The sequence below is a fragment of the Vanellus vanellus genome (genome assembly GCF_965231255.1).
Source record: "Vanellus vanellus genome assembly, chromosome: 4".
In the NCBI taxonomy this organism is placed as follows: Eukaryota; Metazoa; Chordata; class Aves; order Charadriiformes; family Charadriidae; genus Vanellus; species Vanellus vanellus.
This window is the reverse complement of record NC_138909.1, coordinates 18,422,957-18,442,262: the sequence shown is the minus strand read 5'-3', so window position 1 is coordinate 18,442,262 and position 19,306 is coordinate 18,422,957. Positions and strand designations below refer to the sequence as shown.

Sequence of the window (19,306 nt, the reverse complement as noted above, 5' to 3'; positions counted from 1 at the left end):
TCTATATTACCCCGATACATAACCCTTCACAGAATGCATCTGCACTGTGGATGCAAACACTCCTTTGACGCTGAACTTAAATGTAACCTTTTTGTTGTGCAATTTTTCATCACAGCTTCAAAAGTACGTCTGTTTTTAACGTCTTCCCACAAAAAAAGCCCCCCCCCCCCCCCCCCCCCCCCCCCCCGCATTGAAACCTCATGTAGCTGGTAGCATCCTTTTAAAGCTTAAAAACGGAAATACAGTGGGGTGGTGGTGGTGTTTTTCCTTGCTGTGCTCAAAATACCGTAAGGCGTTGACAGAGGCATGGCTTATATATCTTCAAGAAAAGCAGATGCAAATAAAACACCTGCAGGTGACCACAGGCGTTTGGCTGCCCTGGAGGACTGGCAGTGCGCCTGCCAGAGGAAAGCGGCCGGCGGCACACCAAACCACAGCAGGGTGCGCATGGGGAAGGCACGGCCGGGGAGAAAAGCCACCACCAACAGATTTCTGGCCAAAACGGCTGTTTCCCCAGCAGTAGGGATGTCAGCCTGGCTGGGCAGGTTTGTCCCCAGGATACTCTAAGGCCACTGAAGTCCCTCTGATGGTCGAGGGGTGGGTGGTTTGCTCAGTCTCCTTACTCTGGTTTGCTCAAGGACAGAAGAGACCTGAGCGAGTTAGGGAGTGTAAAGCAGAGCTTCACCTGCAGATAAGTTCAGGGAAGTCCTTTCCAGCTGAACTGTTTGCGGGGTGGTGAAGGTGGAGGAGTCATGAGCCCTCAACATGCAGCCCGCTGACCACGGAGGGTTTGCGGGGAGCTGGTGGGCTCCTCTCCTTTCCTTCCGGGTATGAAGTGTGTGAGGGCAGAGGTAGACCACCCTGCAGGAACAGCCTGCGTTTCGTTCTGTGTGTCAAAAACTCGCCTTTGGAAAGCACACAGCCACAGCTCCATCTTGTGACTGAACTCTCCTAGCTTGGGAAAAACATGCGGTGCTGCCTCAAATCCCATGGAGGATCTAGTTTTTGGGCAAGGCATTTTCCCCCTGTGGGCATCCCAACTGCAGTTTGCTTTGCATGTCTCCACTTTCCACCTCAAGATGCCCTCAGCAACCACAACCCCTCCTCGGGCTTCCCCACGTGCTGCGGGCAAAATCACAGCTGTACAGCTACAGTAGCTCATCCTTTCCGAAGGAAAGCTTTTGAAGGAACTGCTTTAAGAGCTGTGCTTGCAGAAACAAGAGGGAGAGGGGAGATGGCAGTTCCCAGCTGGCAGAGCCCCAAGCGCAGCATGAGAAGCTGATGCAGCTCCACGCATGGCATGGAGAAGGGCCCTGTGCTCGAGTGCAGTGACCCAGGCTGGATTGAGAGCAAAACCAGCCCCTGCCTGGGTTTACCCTACCTGGATAATCTCCCAGGAGCTTAATGAGCGTCTCTCACATACAAATTACCCAGTAGGACCTTGTGTCTTCCCCTGCCCACAGATCGTGCCGGTGCCGCCACATTTGCATCCCTTGCCAGAATTAAATCTCATGGTAGAAACGTGAATTTCTAGGATTAAACTTCCCTACTAACCAAGTGCTTTACATTTTTCCTGCGCATGTGTATTGACCATTTAAATGCAAGCAATAGCTTTGGCGTTTTTGATAACATAAAAGCCGTAAGAGAAGGCTGGAAGGCCAAATATGCTGCCGGGACCAAGGGGTTTTTCGATAAGCTCTGGCAGCGTTTTGTCATCCACCATCTGTAGCACACGGCCGTTCAGCTCAATAGACCTGGAGAGGGACAGAGAGACTGTTTGGGCAGCTGCGCTCTGTTTGCCATCGAGCACAAATGGCTCTGGACCTGAGTGTAAACATAAACTCAGCCCAAAGCCAAACTAAACCTCCTTTGAGGGTTTATGTGTGCCCACACAGAGAATCTGCTGCACTCCTGCTGCAAGGAGTCCTTTGGAGTCGTAGCATAAGCAAGTTGAAAAGTACATGTTTCTTACTCTTCTCCTGAGGTTAACAGGCTTTGAAAAGTACAAATTTTAGTTGTTTTTTTTCTCCTGCAAATACTAAGATATCTTCTGTGACCACAGAGCAGATCCTTCCCTTGCCGCTGTATTAGCAGTAACAACAAAAGGACCCATACAAAAACTGAACACATTGCTGTAAATCAGGAGCCAGTGCCTGCGAATGCAATATACCTGTGCTTGAGGAAAAGGAAAAAAGGGAAAAAGGGAAAAAGGAAAAAAGGGAAAAAGGAAAAAAGGGAAAAAGGAAAAAAGGGAAAAAAAGGGAAAAAAAGGGAAAAAGGGAAAAGAGCTGGTCCAGAACCCTGAAGCCTGCTAGGAAAAAGCTTCCCGATCAACATCAAAAAAGTGTCCTCATACTTAAGCAAGCTTATTTATTTATTTATTTATTTATTTATTTTAGGAGACCTGATTTACCAGAAGTCAGACCTTACTGAAAAAAACCCCAAATGCCTGAATGGTAATTTATCCCCCCCCACACACATGCAGATTGAATAAGGTGAGGCTTTAGAGGCCACCTAACTCGACTCACAATCCTTTCTGCAGGGACAGGAGGAATTGCACACTTACCTAGAAAGTATAGTCTCTTTGCCATGAGGCAGTAAGAGGTACTGATCCACGTGCTTGCTCGATAAGTAATTCGGTAGCTGGAAATGTTGGGTAACGTTGTAGAGGTTTAAGGCAAACAGCGTCACATCCCCTTCTGCGTACTTAGGGCTGCAAGGCAAGGGAAGATGATGGTGGGGATTAGGAGAGAAAGAGGTTTCACAGAAATAACGCGCATCCTCGCGCTGTCCCAATTTGCTTTTGTTGGTCTGGGGGGGAAGATGTGGGCTCAGTTTCTGGGATATTTCGCCCTTTCTGGAGGCTTACTGGAGGGTGTTGGTGCAGTGGAGGTAGACGCGGAGCTTCCTCTCGTCGGCTCCCACCAGGCCAACCTGCAGCACCTTGGTTCCCACCAGCTTCTTGTAGAGCAGTGAGAGCCAGTAGTCCTGGGAGGCACAAAACCACACATAAGCACTTATGTACATGCCAGGTACTCCACATGGTGCTTAACGTGACATTTATTTTGCTGGTAATTTCAGTTTTTTTTTCCCCATACTTCTTTGTTTTACCAAGTTTTTCACTGTATCTATTAAAATTCCCACAAATGGCACAGCTAAAGAGAAGATCCTGCCCTCAGGCTGCAGAGCAGCTGTGTTTACAAGGTACCTTGAAGTCATTTCCCCCTCATATGCAAACCTCAGAGCTCTTTCTGCACGGGGGTGGGGGGGGTGAGGGGGGGGAGAGACTCTTTGCGTTTTGGAAACGCCCTTCTGCAGGGTACAGAGCACCTCAGGGCTCAACCCACGGGGGACAAGCTGCCCTTCCTGCAGGAAAGCCCGTGCCCAACCCACAGGCGCAACGCCCGGGAAGAAGCCCCCCGGCAACTTTTATGCCTTTCACCAACATCGTGCTTTTGAACAGGTCTCAGCATTAATTTCTCAACGCCAGTCAATAGTAAATCCTTTGACACCCCAGGACGATGCCCGAGAGCAAGGCGATGCCCAGCGCGGACACGTTTTTTCCAGCTCTGCTTTTTCTTGCATCTTGACCGCTCCTTTTCCTCTATGAAGTCCGTGACCAGAGAGAGCGTGTGGTCTGCGCAGATGTGGTTCAGGACTAGGAGGCCACAGGCAGGCTGCATTTTGCAGCATCACTTCTTCGAGCGCAGCCCCAGGGGAGGGTGTACTCCAGCTGGTGGGTTTCAGAGACCTTCTCTCAGCCCACCTGTTTTGTCTGTCTGAGGTTTTTCTAGAAGGAAAACTGTTGTGTTTTTCTCTGGACTCACCATGAGCCTGGGGAAGTGACTTTCCCTATCGGCTTGCGTGCTCAGCTCCTGTGCAAGGAGGTGCAGCCTCCTGACACTGCTGCGCTCCTTTATTTCCACGCTAACTAAAACTGATGGACCTGGGTTTGGATTTCCCTGCCTCTAAATCATTATTAGCTTGATTAGTCCGAAGGTGGGGAACAAGGTACATCCTTTTAGTCCCAATTATATCCATTTTAAATGAGGGAATAAAAAGCCCAAAGCAACAAGCCTGAAAATGCAGCCCTTGGCATAGGGACCAGCTGGACAGACAGGACAGAAAAACCCCATATGCTGGGTTTCCTCTCAGATGGTGTCTGTAAGCCTGTGAAAATCATAACTTGGAAGCAGAAAAATGAGAGAAAAGCTAATAAGGAAGATGCAATCCTCTCACCCCAAGGTAAGTGGTAGTAGCACAAAGAAACATGCTGTACGTGCAAGAACAACGAATAGTTCAAATAATGATGTTTCATCACAGCAGAATGTTTTTTCCTAATAAATCCAACTATACTAAATGCATGTTTTCATTTAATTATCCTTCAGCCACTACTGAAGGTTAAATATGCTCATGACCCAAGAAATGCTTGAGTATTGACTTCATGTTGGTTTGTTTTTCACTTGGGATATAATGTATGATAATACCTTGTATCACTTCTGTTTAAAAGCTACTCATCACTCAGCTGAGGAGTACTCAAACCAAAACAGTCCATCCAGAACAGCCTTGTGAACTCCAGAAGTGTCTGCATACAAATCAGAGCATCACGTCCCAGAAATCAATCTCTGCCGTGCTGAAGACTAGCTGCATGTCTGCAGCGTCAGTAAATATCTTGTATCTATATATCTAATACATGAACCCATAATAAAACATGAGCTAATTTTAGGTGCAAGGATAACTGCAACTATCCTACAAAATCTGTTGCTATTTTGTGTTGTTAAAATAGGTGATTTGTGTTGCCTGTGCAGAAAAACATGCAGCGTCCAGATGGTGTTAGCAGGGTTGCATACATACCGGCAAAGGCTCAAAGTTGGCATCCACCAGGTGGTAGGTCCCTGCCCCAAAGAAAACCTGTCTCATCACCACGTCAATCCCTTGCCTGGCTGAAAGCCCAAGTTTGTCCAACCACCTGCCAAAAAATGAGGCAAACAACACGCAGATGAAATTGCTGACCTCAACTGGACACTGTTGCCCATCTTCAACCAGCTCTGGAAGTAGGAAAGCAAGAATTAGGGCATGATGCTGACTTCCTTAAAATCACACAACTGATTTGAATTTAAGTCTTGCATTGATTACCTTAAAAAATAATTTCAGACCACCTCTGGAGGTCCGAGTTGGTGGGAACAGTTGCTCCACTCCCCTGTTTGCAGGCGGTGGAAACCAGGAGCAGCAGCGGATGCTCCTGAACTGGCCAAAGGCCTGAAGGCTGTGAGAAATCATCACACCAATGACAAGGTTGCCTGCCATTACCAGGCTTTGACTTGCTGACCCACCAGGCCCTGATGAAAAGATGTCATGCCTTATAGGAGGGAAAAAAATACATTGCAACCATGGTTTTGGTTGATTTTCAAAGTGTGAACCACACATTCCCATGCAATTTTATCTCCCTGAATCTACAAACTGATCAAAGTGCTAAGAGAAGTCTGATTTTTTTTTGTTTCAACAAAATTCTGTGACGGGAGTCCTTCAAGAAAATTATATTCATGACTTTGGTTAGTTATTTCATGGTGGTGAAACGATGACATCAGAAAAGGACACCCGTCTCATGAATGACTTTCCATCCTCACAAAAGGATGGAGTTAGCATCGCAGATTCGAGGGCAGAAATACAACTTTCTCATGCTTCTCATCCCCCATTCCCCATAGGAATCTGCTATTACCTGAGCCTACATCAAACCTCAGGCATGGGGGAAGCACACAGGGAGCGGTGGGAGGGTTATGATGCTCAGCCCACCCATTGCCTGTGCTCTCTGGGAAGCCTGAGGGAGACGTTCCTCCCGCTGGGCATGGACGCAATCCCCTTCAGCTGGTAAAATGTGTAATTTCCCCACACCTGCGACACGGTACTCACATAAAGCCCGCAACATAAGTATTGGACAGCCTGGGAGCTCCACCTCCATAGGCAGAACTTGTCTCTCCTAGCCAGACCTTCTTGTTGGGCACGGTCCCATCAACAATCTGGCCGGTGTGGCATAGGGAAGAAGAGAAAAAAGATAAGATTTAAGTTTTTTGGTTACTGAAATAATGGGCAATCAAAATGTTATGCTTTAGCCAAATGCCTACGTACAACGTTTGTATTTAAGGGATAACACCACCTGAGGCAGGACATCACAGAACTTGTGATCAAAGGACTAGAAGTAGATTTACTGCCCCCCCTCCCAATCATGTCTACGCATGCAGAACGAGACAAACATTACTAAAAGCCATGTCCTGTAAGTCTTCTCATGCTAAGTAGTGGTTGGTATACTCTAAGTTATACTGTTTTCAGGATCAAAAAATACAAAGAAATCATGGGGGGCGGGGGGGAATATGACAATAAATTTACATCTGAGTAATGACTACATCGATAAATGAGAATGTTGTAGTTTCATGCTGCATCTGGCACCATGCTTGCTGCTCATTTATTAATATTATTTATTTATTTATTGCAGCTTTGAGGTGCCCTGTTTATTGCTCGTGAGAAATTGTAGTTTATTCCGGATTCTCTGCTAACCCCCTGGAAACTGAACATAGGAATAATTGAACAGGAACAGGCACCTCCAGGACTTCGTGTACAGCTGTGGCAAACGTATCCAGCACTTCAGGGCTCAAGAAATCCTCCCTCGTTGCACTTCTTCCATTGACATAGTAACTGGAAATTTGGAAAATAAACCCCATAGCCAAAATTAAGCAAAAACACAACCACTGGTACAAAACACTACCGAAAGTATTCAGTTGCTTGATACATTTATCCGTGGTACTGTTTTTATGTCCAGTTCTTTTTCTTCTTTTTTTTTGTTTTCCCAATGTGTAGGTATGTTGTTTGTATTTAAGGGACTATCAGGTCTAATTACCTCCATGGAGGCAGGATATCACAGAAATTTTGATCAACAGAAGTAGCAGGGGTTTTTTGCACCTACTCATTTAAAACGAGGAAAACATCACTGAATAAGAGCCAGCTTCTGTAAATCTTCTCTTGCTGAGGAGTCTGACACTCCCATGTGATTACTTACTTTACTGTATCAAGTTATATATTAAAAATATTAGACCCCAGCTTCTGTCCCTCTGTTGGAGTATTTTGGCCATCTGGAGGGGACTGGGATGGAGGCATCCCTATGGGATGAAGGTTGCCCTCCACCATGAGCAGAAGAACTTTTAAGCCTGGTTTGTCTGAATAAAGAACGGGAAATTTGGATCCCTGTGGTATTTTGTATTTCATCTGTCACTCGGTCCTACGAGAAGTAGCTGCAGTCTTCCAGCCACAAGAGGAAGCTAAAACCTGATAATCCCAAATTAGTAAAGAAAATAATGCATGCCCATTTAAAGCAAAGGCAGCCACAGGGCAAGAACAGCCCAGGAAGGGGAGAAGACATATTTTATGCCTTGCCAGAAGCTCAAAATACATAGATAAGCCATATATGTATACATATATATAATCTACACATGTGCATCTTTTCCCACTGTTACCCAACTGCTGCATGACGCCGTGCTGCATTTGACTCCGGAAAGAAAACCATCTTCACATGCAAATCACTTTCAAACACGTGGAGCTCATGACAGTTGCCCCGGGGCCACCTTACCCCACTGCCCACCTGAGCACTTGAAAACTGCATCTCTAAGCCACGGCGCGAGAGCGAAGGGCTGGGACTGCCACGCATATCGCATCAGCCAACAAGGCTTCTGCTGCATTTTTTACAAGGAGTTGGGTGCATTTGCCAGCAGGGTCATCAGTGACTCCCTGAATTTGCTTTTAGGGAGCGAAGATTTCACTCAAGCAGATTCGGCCTTTCTAATGCCAAAGAGAGCACCAATGTCAGGGCTGTGGACTCCATTTCAAACCCACGGGCTGTTTAAAACCTTATGTTAAAAACCTTCTGCTCTTGCAGAAGTTCAGCAGAGGCATCTCTGCCAAGTAAGTCTGAGCTACCTTCTTTTATACGACACTCACGGGAAAGTGCATATTATTTGCAAGCGTTGGCAGCCTGGAGCTTTGAGACGACTGGGACTACTGCTCAGACATCACTAGCTTTTGGTACGTGTTGAAACACGGCATGTGCAGAAAGGCTCAATAGCTGCAGAAACTCTCCTTGTGCGGGCGGAGAGCCCTGACCTACCCCCTTATGCTCTTCTGAGAAATAAAGCTGCCGTGCCATCTTTTCTCCCCACATCCCGCTTCTGTTTTTCTCACTGCACATATTTAGCAAGCAAATTGACCCTGTTGCACCGTGTTGCGTTCCCCACTGCTGTGCCTACGTTAGAAATCCCCGCCAAACTGCTTTCGGGTCTCTGCACCAAGTAGCCTCTTTGGAGACCTTCTGCATTTCTGTAACACACTCCCTCAACTCATCTCTTACTCTGAGCAGAGGAGTTTGCAGAGAGGCACCCGAGGAACTGCCAAAGGGGCTATTTCTCTCCCTCCTCCCTGTTGAGATGTTCCAATTGACATTTTGTAAAGAGAACAGGCAATAAGCAGAGTGGCAATGGTATCGTGATGGTATCCAAGCAGTACTTACTGGTGCCATGTGACAGCGTCGATCACCTTCCCTCCCGATTTCAGGAAACTGCAACGAGAGGGGATGCGGTGGAGAGCAGGGAGTCAGCGGGTACCGGTGACGGGTCATGGCCCCCCAGGGGCGAGCTGCCACGCACAGCCCTTCCCTCTCCCCCCGTCTGGCGGTAGTGATGGTGGACTTCTTTGGGGACACGCTTGCGATGGCTTTTAAACAGGCTTTGGGGCAGCTTGTGTAACACACGGGGATTTCTAGGGTGAAAAGCCTTTGTTAACACAGCCCTAGAGCCAGCGCTCACTTGAATGGTGTGCAGATCACTGATGCCAGCATCTTAGTTTCAACTAGCTGAGTATTTATTAGTATTCATTTATATTATAGTTATATTATATTTTATTTAGTATTTATTATTAGTTTTACTGGCTGAGTAATTTAAGCCTTGAGCTCATTCATGCAAGTAAGATCGCAGTCACCCCCAGTCAAGGAAAAGAATTTTCCATGTTTCCAATCTAAGGAAAAATGCAGGGAATTAGTTCTCAAATAGACTGGATGTATCCATTTGTACATCCTTACTATCGATCTGGAGCAGAAATCCCTTAAAACCCTGCTGCCGGGGCCCCACACCACTACCTTCTCAGCAGTCTCTGCGTGTGCTTGCGGGGCTGCCCGATGTCAGGACCATAGACCTTCGCGTGCCGGTAGAGGGTATAGTCACTCAGAAGTTGGCGTAAGTGAATAAAATCTTGCCCTAGCTGGAAGCCATCGATGTAGATGCCAGATTTCTTCCTGAAGCTGTTTGGCTCTGGGGAAGACACGTGTGCATCAGGACCCCGCTCTAATTTTGGTGCATAAAATAGGGCAGCTCGTTCCATGTGGGGAGTATCAACCCCCTGTGGTTTCACGTGATCTAGCATGGTAGAGGTGAGATATTTGAAGGTGTTGAGCATGAAAGCAAAAGCTCAGGTGATGCAGCATGCTGCTCTCCAGCACTCTGTCCCAGCCAGTCCCCATAGGTGACATTCTGCACCTCACAGGCTTTCATTCACCTCATCTCAGAGCTTCAGTAGGAGCCGCAAAATCATCTCAATTTGCTCATTTGTTGGGCCTTCTGTGACATCCCTCCTCACAAATTAAGACCTTAATGTTTCCCAGTAAAACATCACTTTGCCTTTATGGGCCGTCATCCAAACCATCCAAAATTACCAGCCCATACCCTGTGGTCGTACCTTTCCAGCTGACTGCTGGCCTGTCCCACAAGCAGGCTTCACACTTACCATTCCCGAGCTCCCAGGAGATGTTGTACCTCTGTGAGGAACAGTAGTCCAGCAGCGCCCGGGCATTCGAGCTGTCCCACTGCAAGCCATTTTTCCGCAGCAAGGCATTGAGCCCAAAGACCAGGTGAAACCCTGAGCAGTTTGCAAAGCTGTAGAGAATATCCAGCGTATTTCCTGTGCAGAGGAGAGAGGGAGGATGTTTATCTCAAGGTTACGGCATGCTAGTTGAGCTCTGGCCAAGCGATGATCTTTACTGCCTGTATTTATTTAGCCTGGTGCTGCAGATGTGCCAAGCTCCCCCAGCCAGCCAAAAGAGCCCAGACCTTACTACACACCGTCCTGGCAAGGTGTTGAGATCCTCCCAACTCCTGCAGCAGCTGGAGGTGCCAGACAGTAGAAAAAGATTTCTTAGAAGCATTTCACCCATTTAGAAAAATATTCATTTTCAGCGGTTTCAGCTTCTAACAGCCTACAACCCTTTTACCGGGGGGGCAGAGATTCGCAGCCCCCCGAGTTACGAACCCTAGCAGAAAACTCCATTGAAGTCTTACTTGTAATGGTGGTGTTTTTGTGTTTTTTCCGGTTATGCTCTGCAAGAATCAGCTTCTCCTGGCTGGGCCACTGGGCCAGCAGCAGCTTCTCAACGGCAGCAAAAGCGGGCCTCGAGCCACAAGCCTCTGTAGGGCAGAAGCAGGTTGACAGCAATTAAGTCCTCGTCTTCATGGCCGGGGTCCGGCGTGCAAATGGCTGCATCCCTCAGGAGGAAGCACAGCTGCTGGGAGCCAGGCTGAGAGCCAGTCGTGCATTTCTGTGAAACTCACCCCTGCTTTCACAATGCTAACCACATAGAAAAAGAGGACTGGCTTGATGCATAATTATATATTTTATATATATAACATATAAAAATACATATTTTTATAAAATTATATTAATATATAATAATAATCTAATAAAAATATATTAAATTTTAAACACACCCAGTTTAAGGTGATGGAGACTAGGGGGGGTTGGGAAGACTGAGCTGTGCTTCTGGAGGTTGTTGTCGTGATGGTCACATCCCAGTAAACTATTTTAGCTGGAGCACCATCCAGAAACCCTCGTTCCAGCAAGCCAACAAAGCGTGGGCTGTGGTGCCTGAGGAGCAGATAAGCCACCCCGGCGTGCGGCGCCATGGCAGGGTTCACGGCCCGCCTTGCTGCGGGCAGATACAGGGCAATGCTTCCTGCGCTGCCCGTCTCGTGCAGGGGAAAGCGCTGACAGCAACACCAGCAGGAGTCATAAGACACTTTTTCTTTGATGCTCATGGTTTTTGTCAGCGTGCAAACCAGGAACAAGCCATAACCAGAGAGGAAGGCATGATCTGGAGTCACAGTGACCCGGAGCTCAGCAAAGCCGTATGGGGGAAAAAGTACCACTCGGCTTCAAACCTCAGCATCACTGGTTGTACAGTGATGTACATACGATTGCACTGTTGTGCTATGTACCACAGGAGTAGATGGGAAGGTTTTCCATCTGAAGCATTTCTAGAAGGGTTTATGTGATTTTGCTAGGTTCAAAGAGGAAATGGACTTTAATGCAGTGGGAAATCTTGTGCACCAGGACCAAGCTCAAGCAGTTGGCAGTGGTCCGGTGTGTTTGCACTTGTCCTGTCAAAGAGACAGGGGGGCAAGGCTGTGACCCCAGCCTAGGTCTGGCTTTGGCCAAGATAGAGAAACACTTTGTTCTCCTCAGATTATTTCTTCCATCCGTAACTTAATTTTCATAATGAAACTACATCTTTTGAGCTGACCTTGACTGCCTCCCAGGCAGCGTGGGAGCTCCCAAGGCTGCTGTGGGGAGCACAGGGCAGCCAAGCGAGAGTCCCAGAGAATGCCAAGAGTGGACGTGAGGGCTCCTGCGCCCTTCCTCGCTTTCCCATGGCTGGTGTAGCACCTCCCATGGACTGTACTGAAGGTCCACTGATCTCTTCTCCATGGAGCAGAGCAATGCTGACCCTGTGGAGGCCCCCCAGCACTGCCACTGTGCCCTTGCAGCATCCCCACTCTGCATCAAAGCCACGTCCTAAATCCAGGGTGGTTTTGAGCCTAACACATTATGCCCATTTTACCTTGCTGGGCCTGAAGTTGCCAGAGGATTTTTTCTTCTGAAGTTGAATCCTTGTTGGGATCAAAGATGAGAAAATCTGTCTCGGTGCCACCGAACCTCAGGAAGCCTGGGGACAGGGCTGTCGCCAGGGCACGCAGTTTGGGATTGCTGAGGGAGGGAAGTCAAGAAACAGAAGAAATATTATATTCACACAGGCTATGGTTTCAGTATAGAGGCTAAACATGGCAAGTGCTCAGAGGGACACGCTGCAGTAGGTGACCTGGGGCTACCCAGTAGCCTCAGGGCACTCCTGACCCCTCACTGGACCTGCAGCCCAGCCCTCTGCACGGTGCAACAGAGATGCTGCTGGCCAAGAGGGCCAGGAGAGCATCGGCAGGGCAGCAAGGGGGAGATATGCCCCAAGGAACATGCTCATGGACAAGGAGTCAACTCCGGGGGGCAAAGTAAGGCAGTATTTCAAAACAGTTTGGGTTTTTTGTCCTAAGCATGTTTTCCCCCTAGTGTTTCTGGTTTTGTTTATACAAAACTAACACACCAGTCCCGTGAAAAGGTGGACATAAAACTGACTTTACACCATCAGTCCCAATTTGCATCAATGACAGCCAAAGCGATTGCTTTTATACCCAAGAGAGATTAAGAGTCCTCACTGGGACAAGCCTTAGCTTTAGCAAAACATGTTTATAAAATAACCTAAGTTGTGCACACCCCACGTAGGATGTGTGGCACTGACACCCGGCCTTCACTGGGGGAAACCACCAGGCACGAGAGGACCCGGGTGCACAGGCACTATCTGCTTGGTGGTGACACACAGCAGATAAGAGGCCACCAAGTACTTCCTGCTCCTCCTGGCGGTGGGGCTGGCCCCAGACTTAACCCCAAGGTTAAGGGGTTGGGGCTGGATGTTGGAGACCTGAGTGCTTTCCAATAAAGCTAGTGAGACCTTCTTCCTCACCTTGGTGAGGAGGAAAAGATGAAAGTGGTGGGAGGAGGGAAATCAGGACTGGAAAAAAAAACAAGGGGCTGAAAAATGGGATCAGACAGATGAAAAGGAAAGAATTAAGATAGCTCCCCAAAAAGGTAGAACGAAAAAGTAATACAGTACAAAAAAATAGAGCAAATGCAAGGAAGAAAAGGCAAGAGAGAAGTCAGAGCCGAAAGAACAGGCAGGGAACACCATCATTCGTCAGTCCAGAGTTGTTCGGTGTACCCAAGGGGGGAAAAAAATGCTTCATTTTTAGGATCTCTAGATTCAGCTTTGATGGTGACAGATCTTCCTCAGCATGTATTTGACTTTTTTGTTGGCAAATGTCTACAAAGCTGCCTGAGGGCTCAGATGATTTTTATCTCTCGGAGCGGCAGAACCAGCAGCCCCCCGCCCCGCCGCACATTGCCCCTCTGCCCGGCAGTTTCCTTCTCCTTTTTTTTTTTTTTTTTTTTTTTTTCCGCTCGCCAGGCAGCTCCTCTCCCAAGCTGATCCCCGTTCTGCTTCCAGCGACCTGCGCCTTCCCTCCCTCTCTCCCTCCCTCCATCCGCCCGGCCCTGCCGCCCGCTCCCCGGGCACAAGCGACACGGCGCCGCTCACACCCCCGGGGCGAGGCACCGCCTCGCTGCCCCGGCAGAATGAAATCGGTGCATCTCGAAGCAGAGAGAACCCAGCAGCCTCCAGGGATGGGGTCTCCCCGTTCCCCCCAGCTCGCTCCCCTGCCCTGCCCCTCCGGAGCACGCCGCCTTTACCGGCTCCCCGCCGGGATGCCCGGGCTCCCCTCCCCGAGGCTTCGGACCTCTCTGCCGGCCGGGGACCTCCCTCCCCGCTCGGGGGGACCCCTGTGCCGCCCCCAGCCCAACCCCAAAGGCCCTTTTTCCTTTGCCCGAAAGGGAAGGGGAGGCGGCTCACCTGAGCAAGGCGACGTAGCGCGGGTCCCGGGCCAGGCTGGCGTCCAGGGTGAGGGAGAGGAAAGCCGGGCTCACCTCCCCGCGGGGGCTGCCCCGCAGCCCCAACCGCAGCACCGCCACCCGCCGCCCCTCCGCCGGCAGCGGCAGCAGCAGCGGCAGCAGCAGCAGCAGCGGCAGCAGCATCCTCCGCTCCCGCTCCGCCGCGCCGCTCCGGCGGCACCACCCCCGCGGAGGGCGGGCCCGGCCCGGGGATGGGGGCGCAGCCCTCCGCTCCCCGCAGGGAAGGACAGGGATGTCGTGAGCAGCCAGCGCCGAGACACACACCCCCTTACCCTCTGAAAGGGGCTTCGGGCTGCAATAGCATCCTTGAAGCGCGGCCCTGCTCTTCCAGCCTCAATGTCTCAAATCAGCGCTAAGACACCCGAAGCCCAGGGCTACTCTCCCGACAGACAGCCTCAACCCTTACAAAATGAACCGGCGTTCCAAGCTGGTTCCTCGCCTGCTGAAGCCTTTCCAGCAGCGCGGCACGCTGATGCCAACCAGCCAACTTCTACAGCTTTCCGCCTTGCCCGTGCGACCCCGGGGCGGCTGCATGCAAAAACAGCGGGCTGGAAAATTGCTGCACACTGAACACTGCTACCGCTGCTGCTCAAGGGATGAGATGTCAGCCTGACATCCCAGCCACGGGCCTCCAACCGCGGGAAACCAAGTCACGGCAGCATGCCGCGAGCCCGTGACAAGCGCCGCTTGGTGAACCTGCCGCTTCAGGGTGAAACCCACCTTGCCTGCGCTGCCATGCTGTTGCAACAACGGTATTTCATAATTACAGCCAACATGCAACTGGGAATTGTTGTTACCAAAAAAGACACAAGCACGCTCTGGGTCTGCCTCCCAGGTGCTGCCTGCAAAATCCGGCCTGTGCCAAAACTCCTTCTTCATTGGCAACACTTGGCCTTGCCGGGGAGCCCTGTCAGGAAGCAACCGGCTGCAGCTATGGGGCAGGTAATGCTTACTATGCACGCTATTGAAACATTTGCAGAGTTTTTAAACAATTGCACTTAACGCCACCATGACATTTCCCGTCTGCATCAGTTTATCCTGAAGCATCCATGTTTCTCACTAAGTTTGTTCTCAAAACGGTCACCTGCTGGAACACACTGCAAATTGTCCGATCCTTATCTGTTACTTTATTTGGGTGCAGCGCTTCCCACGCTCACCGAAGTCGGGGCATTAATCAGTATGGCTCAAGTGCTTGCCTGCCTGGCCCTTCCTGTTCCCGCTTGCTCTACATTTTTGCACTATTAAGTAACTCACCACCAGAACGAGAAGAACTAGACCAAATTAACTCTGTTTTTGATAAACACATCCACAGCTCTGCCAGAAAGGAAACATCAGTTACACTTCTGACTGTCTCAGTATCTTAGTCAGTGTAACACTTCCTATTTCAGGGGTACACCACCAATTATATGCCTACGCCCGCAGGAAGGGCTGGGGTGACTATCTGCCAGAGGAATAATTCATCTATCTACAGATGACTGGAGCGCCACGCAAACTACCTGACCCCGGGAGTGAACCAAGGAATTAAGAATGCAGCTCAGTGTGTGACAAATCATTGCTGCAAAACAGGTTAAAGGCATTACTACAGCTACAGAAAATGTTAACAGCCATCATGAGAGATGCAGCCCGCAAGAGATTTTTTTCCTGTTTGAATTCACTACTGTTTCCTCAATGTGCTTCTTTGGAGAGAGTCACTTGCCGCTGTGCTGTATGTCTCAGGCCAGAGGCGTAAGGTGTGTATTTCAAATGGTCGATGCTACGTTTTGGATTCAATTGCCATGTGTATATGTCGGTCCGAAAGGTCTAGCACGTGTTTCGCTTTTAGCAGCCTGCAAAACCCTGTAGTTGGAAAATAATGCCTTCCGGCATTACCATCTGGAAGAGCTACAGGTATTAAATGGGAATTGGCAGCTTTTGCCTGGGCATTTTTCACATTGTATTTATACCCATTTTTAAATACTGCAAAGCAGGGGAGAAGAATACAGAGGTGTTTTGACCCTCATGGAAATTAGGGCAGAATTTGAGTGATGCCCTGTGAGCTACAAGGGGACTGTGTAAGAACCAGGACTAGGCTTAAACCCACTTGTGTGTTGTCTGAAGCCAGCTCTGTACCAGCACCCCATCCCGCTTCCTCGCTCCGCAGAAAGCCAACCTGCCTTGCGGTATTTCAATGCTTTGGTCACGCAGCTCCTATCAGGAAGTTCTGCTTCTTCCACACCAGCAGTGCTGTTAGTGGAAATGCTGCACTGACTCGGTTTTTGCAACTAGGAAAAACTAAAAATAAAACTTGCCAGGAATTTCAACCGTCCAACAGCAGCAGCCCCATGCTATTGCTAACAGCGAGCCCACTGCTGTTCCTGGGCAAGAACCAAGAACTGATATTTATCTCTCTATGTATCTATATCTACCTCTGTGCTTTACCAGTGCATATTAAGGGAGTTCAGAAGGAAAGGGTTGTCCGTACAAAAGGCAAACAATTCTTGTGCCATAGCAGTGTTTGGGAGGATGAACAGAACTGACCTGTGTCAGAGTAGCACTTGATCTATGTTTCTATATAAGAAGCCTCAGGGAGATGAAACTAAGGCTAAGCTGATGCCACCAAAGCCTGGAAACTAAAAACGCAGAGGTGCCTATCAAGATGTTTCTGTAAGCTTTCCTTACTCCCTGTCCCCAAGCCCCCAGCCAGACCGTGTCCTGACATGGCACACAGCTCTCAGCACTCCCAGCTGGTTTTGTTTCTGAACTCTCAGAAGGCACACACTCTGTTTATTCAGAGGTGGAAATGACACTTTGGGTCATCTTTTTAGCAGTTCTCTTCGAAGTGCACACATCTTTATAGGTATTGCTAAAAGACATTGTTTCCATTGAGTCCGCAGCTGACAAATCCAGGTGCTGCAGGAGCTGCTGAGCTCCAGCACACTAAACAGAGCACCGCGAAATCACTCAGCATCCCTTCTAATTAAAGCTTTGAAGTGATAATATGTGGCTCTCATTACAACCGATACTCAGTGCTGGACCACCATGCTGAAAGAGGTGAAATGGAGCTTTAAAAGGAAGGACAAAGCGAGAGCTGCCTAGGCAGGACTAGCTCACATGGAAGCGGCTTTCCAGAACACAGGAACACAATAGGTCTCGTTCACACAATGAAAATTAACAGCTAAACGTTAACCTAAGCCTGACCCTCTTACCAGTCCTTCCAGAGAGACAGTTGTCAGTAAGTTACGTGCAGGAATTCCTGAAAGCACAGAATTATGGGCTCAGGGGAAGGAAGGGAAGGGAATTGCACAAACAGAAGAACTGGTCTGCGCAGGCAGGTTGGAAAGTGGAGTGAACAGGGCATAAAGACTAAGAAATGTGCTCTGAGGTCTTTGGTCGGAACACTTACTCTGCATTAGTTGCAACCTGAAGAGACTTAAACACACCGCAGCTCTGATCCAATTTACTGAGGGTTATGAAGAAATTGGCAGGAACATTCTATACAGCGTATTTTTATGACCTACTTTAGCTTTGAAGTGTCTATCATTATTTCACATAGATAAGCTAATCGTTGTTGCTTCTTTCCCTTTAACACAGGCTTTAGGATATAAACATCCCATTGAATCAGGTGAGAAATCTTTGCCTTCCATCCTTGAACCCATCCTTAGCACAAGGTTTCCCATAGCACTGTAACAGACATTCACCAAACCAACGTATACCTGTTCTGACACCTGCACGTTATACTGCATTTTGTGAGCCCAATACTGTACTTGACACTGATGCGCCTCAGCATCATCCAGCAGCACAAAAATTCTGTGACCAGCATCTGTTGTATACTTTTTTTCCCTTCACTTATCTCCAGCCACAAGGGGGAAAAGTCCAGGTAAGAAAGCATCCTGTGAAAAGCATTTAATCATACGTTAATACATAGTGTAGAAAGAAAAAGCAATGTGAAAGGTGTGTATTGCCTTGCTTGATAAGTTTGATTTCAGAAAAATAAGACAAGCTACATACAGCAAAGTTTTAGTGCAAATCACTGCCATTTCAGTCATGTCACTTCTGATGTTATCAAAGGTCACAGAGAAAGCCTTGAGGGAGTTGCGCTCATCCATCTGGCAAAGCACAGCCTGTATAAACAGAGCAGCAGGGATGACAAATGCCGACCTCATTTTCTTCCCAGGCCAGCTTGATGGAGACCCGAAACCACCCGCTTGTTTCAAAACAGCTTTTGCCGCCATTTTCAAAGCAGCTCCAGCGTTTGTAGGGAACACTTGACTTCGTTTCTAAACATGCGTCTCATCAAAACCTGGTCTTGCAACAGTGCTGGTTGTTATGGGGATGTGCAAGTGTGAGGGTGGGCAGCGAGCGACCCAACAACGGACAGCTGCCAGAAATAATTTTTTCCTGATGTTCCCCTCCGCAATACAAAAATAAAAATGTACAGTTTTTTCTTTTTTTTTTAGTTGACATACACGTACAAATATAATCGAAAGTATCGTGACAGGGGTTAATGGCTCATTAACTCCTCCTGTAAGCAATTAAGGGATTATTTCCACAACACCAGTTACTGCAATAACTCAGTACACAGAATAATTTTACAGTAATTTGCTCTGTTTTTTTTTCCCCCAAATCCATGCAAGACTGTTTCAAACTTTGGAGCAACACCATCAAGCACCAATAAACCTTTAGAGTAATGAGTTAGACCTTAAAGGCATCACTAAAGTTTTCCTACACACGTTACATCAACCGCTTGGAGATGTGATTGCGTTGATGCTGGAGGGAGCATCATCTGTCTTTTGAAGATAGCACAAATAAACCAATAGAGAATTTCATATTATCTATCATTTGGTCAAAAATATAGCTCAATTAAAAGGGCAAGGCATTGAGAGGCAGGCTTAGATAAACTCAAGTCATGACAAATACTGCTTCTGCACTTGAGAGTCAATTATACCTTATTGTTAGAACCAACTGAATACGGTCTCGTTTCTAAAAACATTTGTGTCATTTGTAACAGGGTTCCCCTGCGGGCACTGAATCTAGCAGTGGAAATTAATCATGGTGCCTCTGAAAAGTGCTGTTTTTAAATTCTTTACCTGGTTTAGTACTGACTGCCCTCACAAAATCACAGAATGGCAAGGGTTGGAAGGGACCTCTGGAGATCATCTAGTCCACCCCCCACCCCGGCAAAGCAGGTTCACCAAGAGCAGGTTGCACAGGAATGCATCCAGGAGGGTTTTGAATATCTCCAGAGAAGGAAAGTCCACAACCTCTCTGGGCAGCCTCTTCCAGTGCTCCCTCACCCTCAAAGCAAAGAAGTTTTTCCTCGTATTCTGACAGAATTTCCCGTGTGCCAGTTTGTGCCCTTTGCCCCTTGTCCTGTCGCTGGGCACCACTGAAAAGAGTCTGGCCCCATCCTCTTGACACCCACCCTTTAGATACTTATAAGCATTGATGA

At 48.4% G+C, this 19,306-nt stretch overlaps 1 protein-coding gene across 1 annotated transcript; it reads right to left on the bottom strand.

The window, feature by feature from the left end:
* Nucleotides 1-1,594: 1,594 nt before the first annotated feature.
* Nucleotides 1,595-14,001, bottom strand: HPSE (heparanase; the record flags this gene model as incomplete). Its single annotated transcript, XM_082482876.1, has 12 exons — nt 1,595-1,754; nt 2,567-2,713; nt 2,870-2,988; nt 4,855-4,969; nt 5,911-6,017; nt 6,597-6,690; nt 8,552-8,599; nt 9,176-9,347; nt 9,820-9,993; nt 10,371-10,496; nt 11,927-12,072; nt 13,820-14,001. 12 exons carry the CDS (start codon nt 13,999-14,001, stop codon nt 1,595-1,597), a joined length of 1,590 nt encoding a protein of 529 aa, XP_082339002.1.
* Between the last annotated feature and the right edge of the window lie 5,305 nt (nt 14,002-19,306).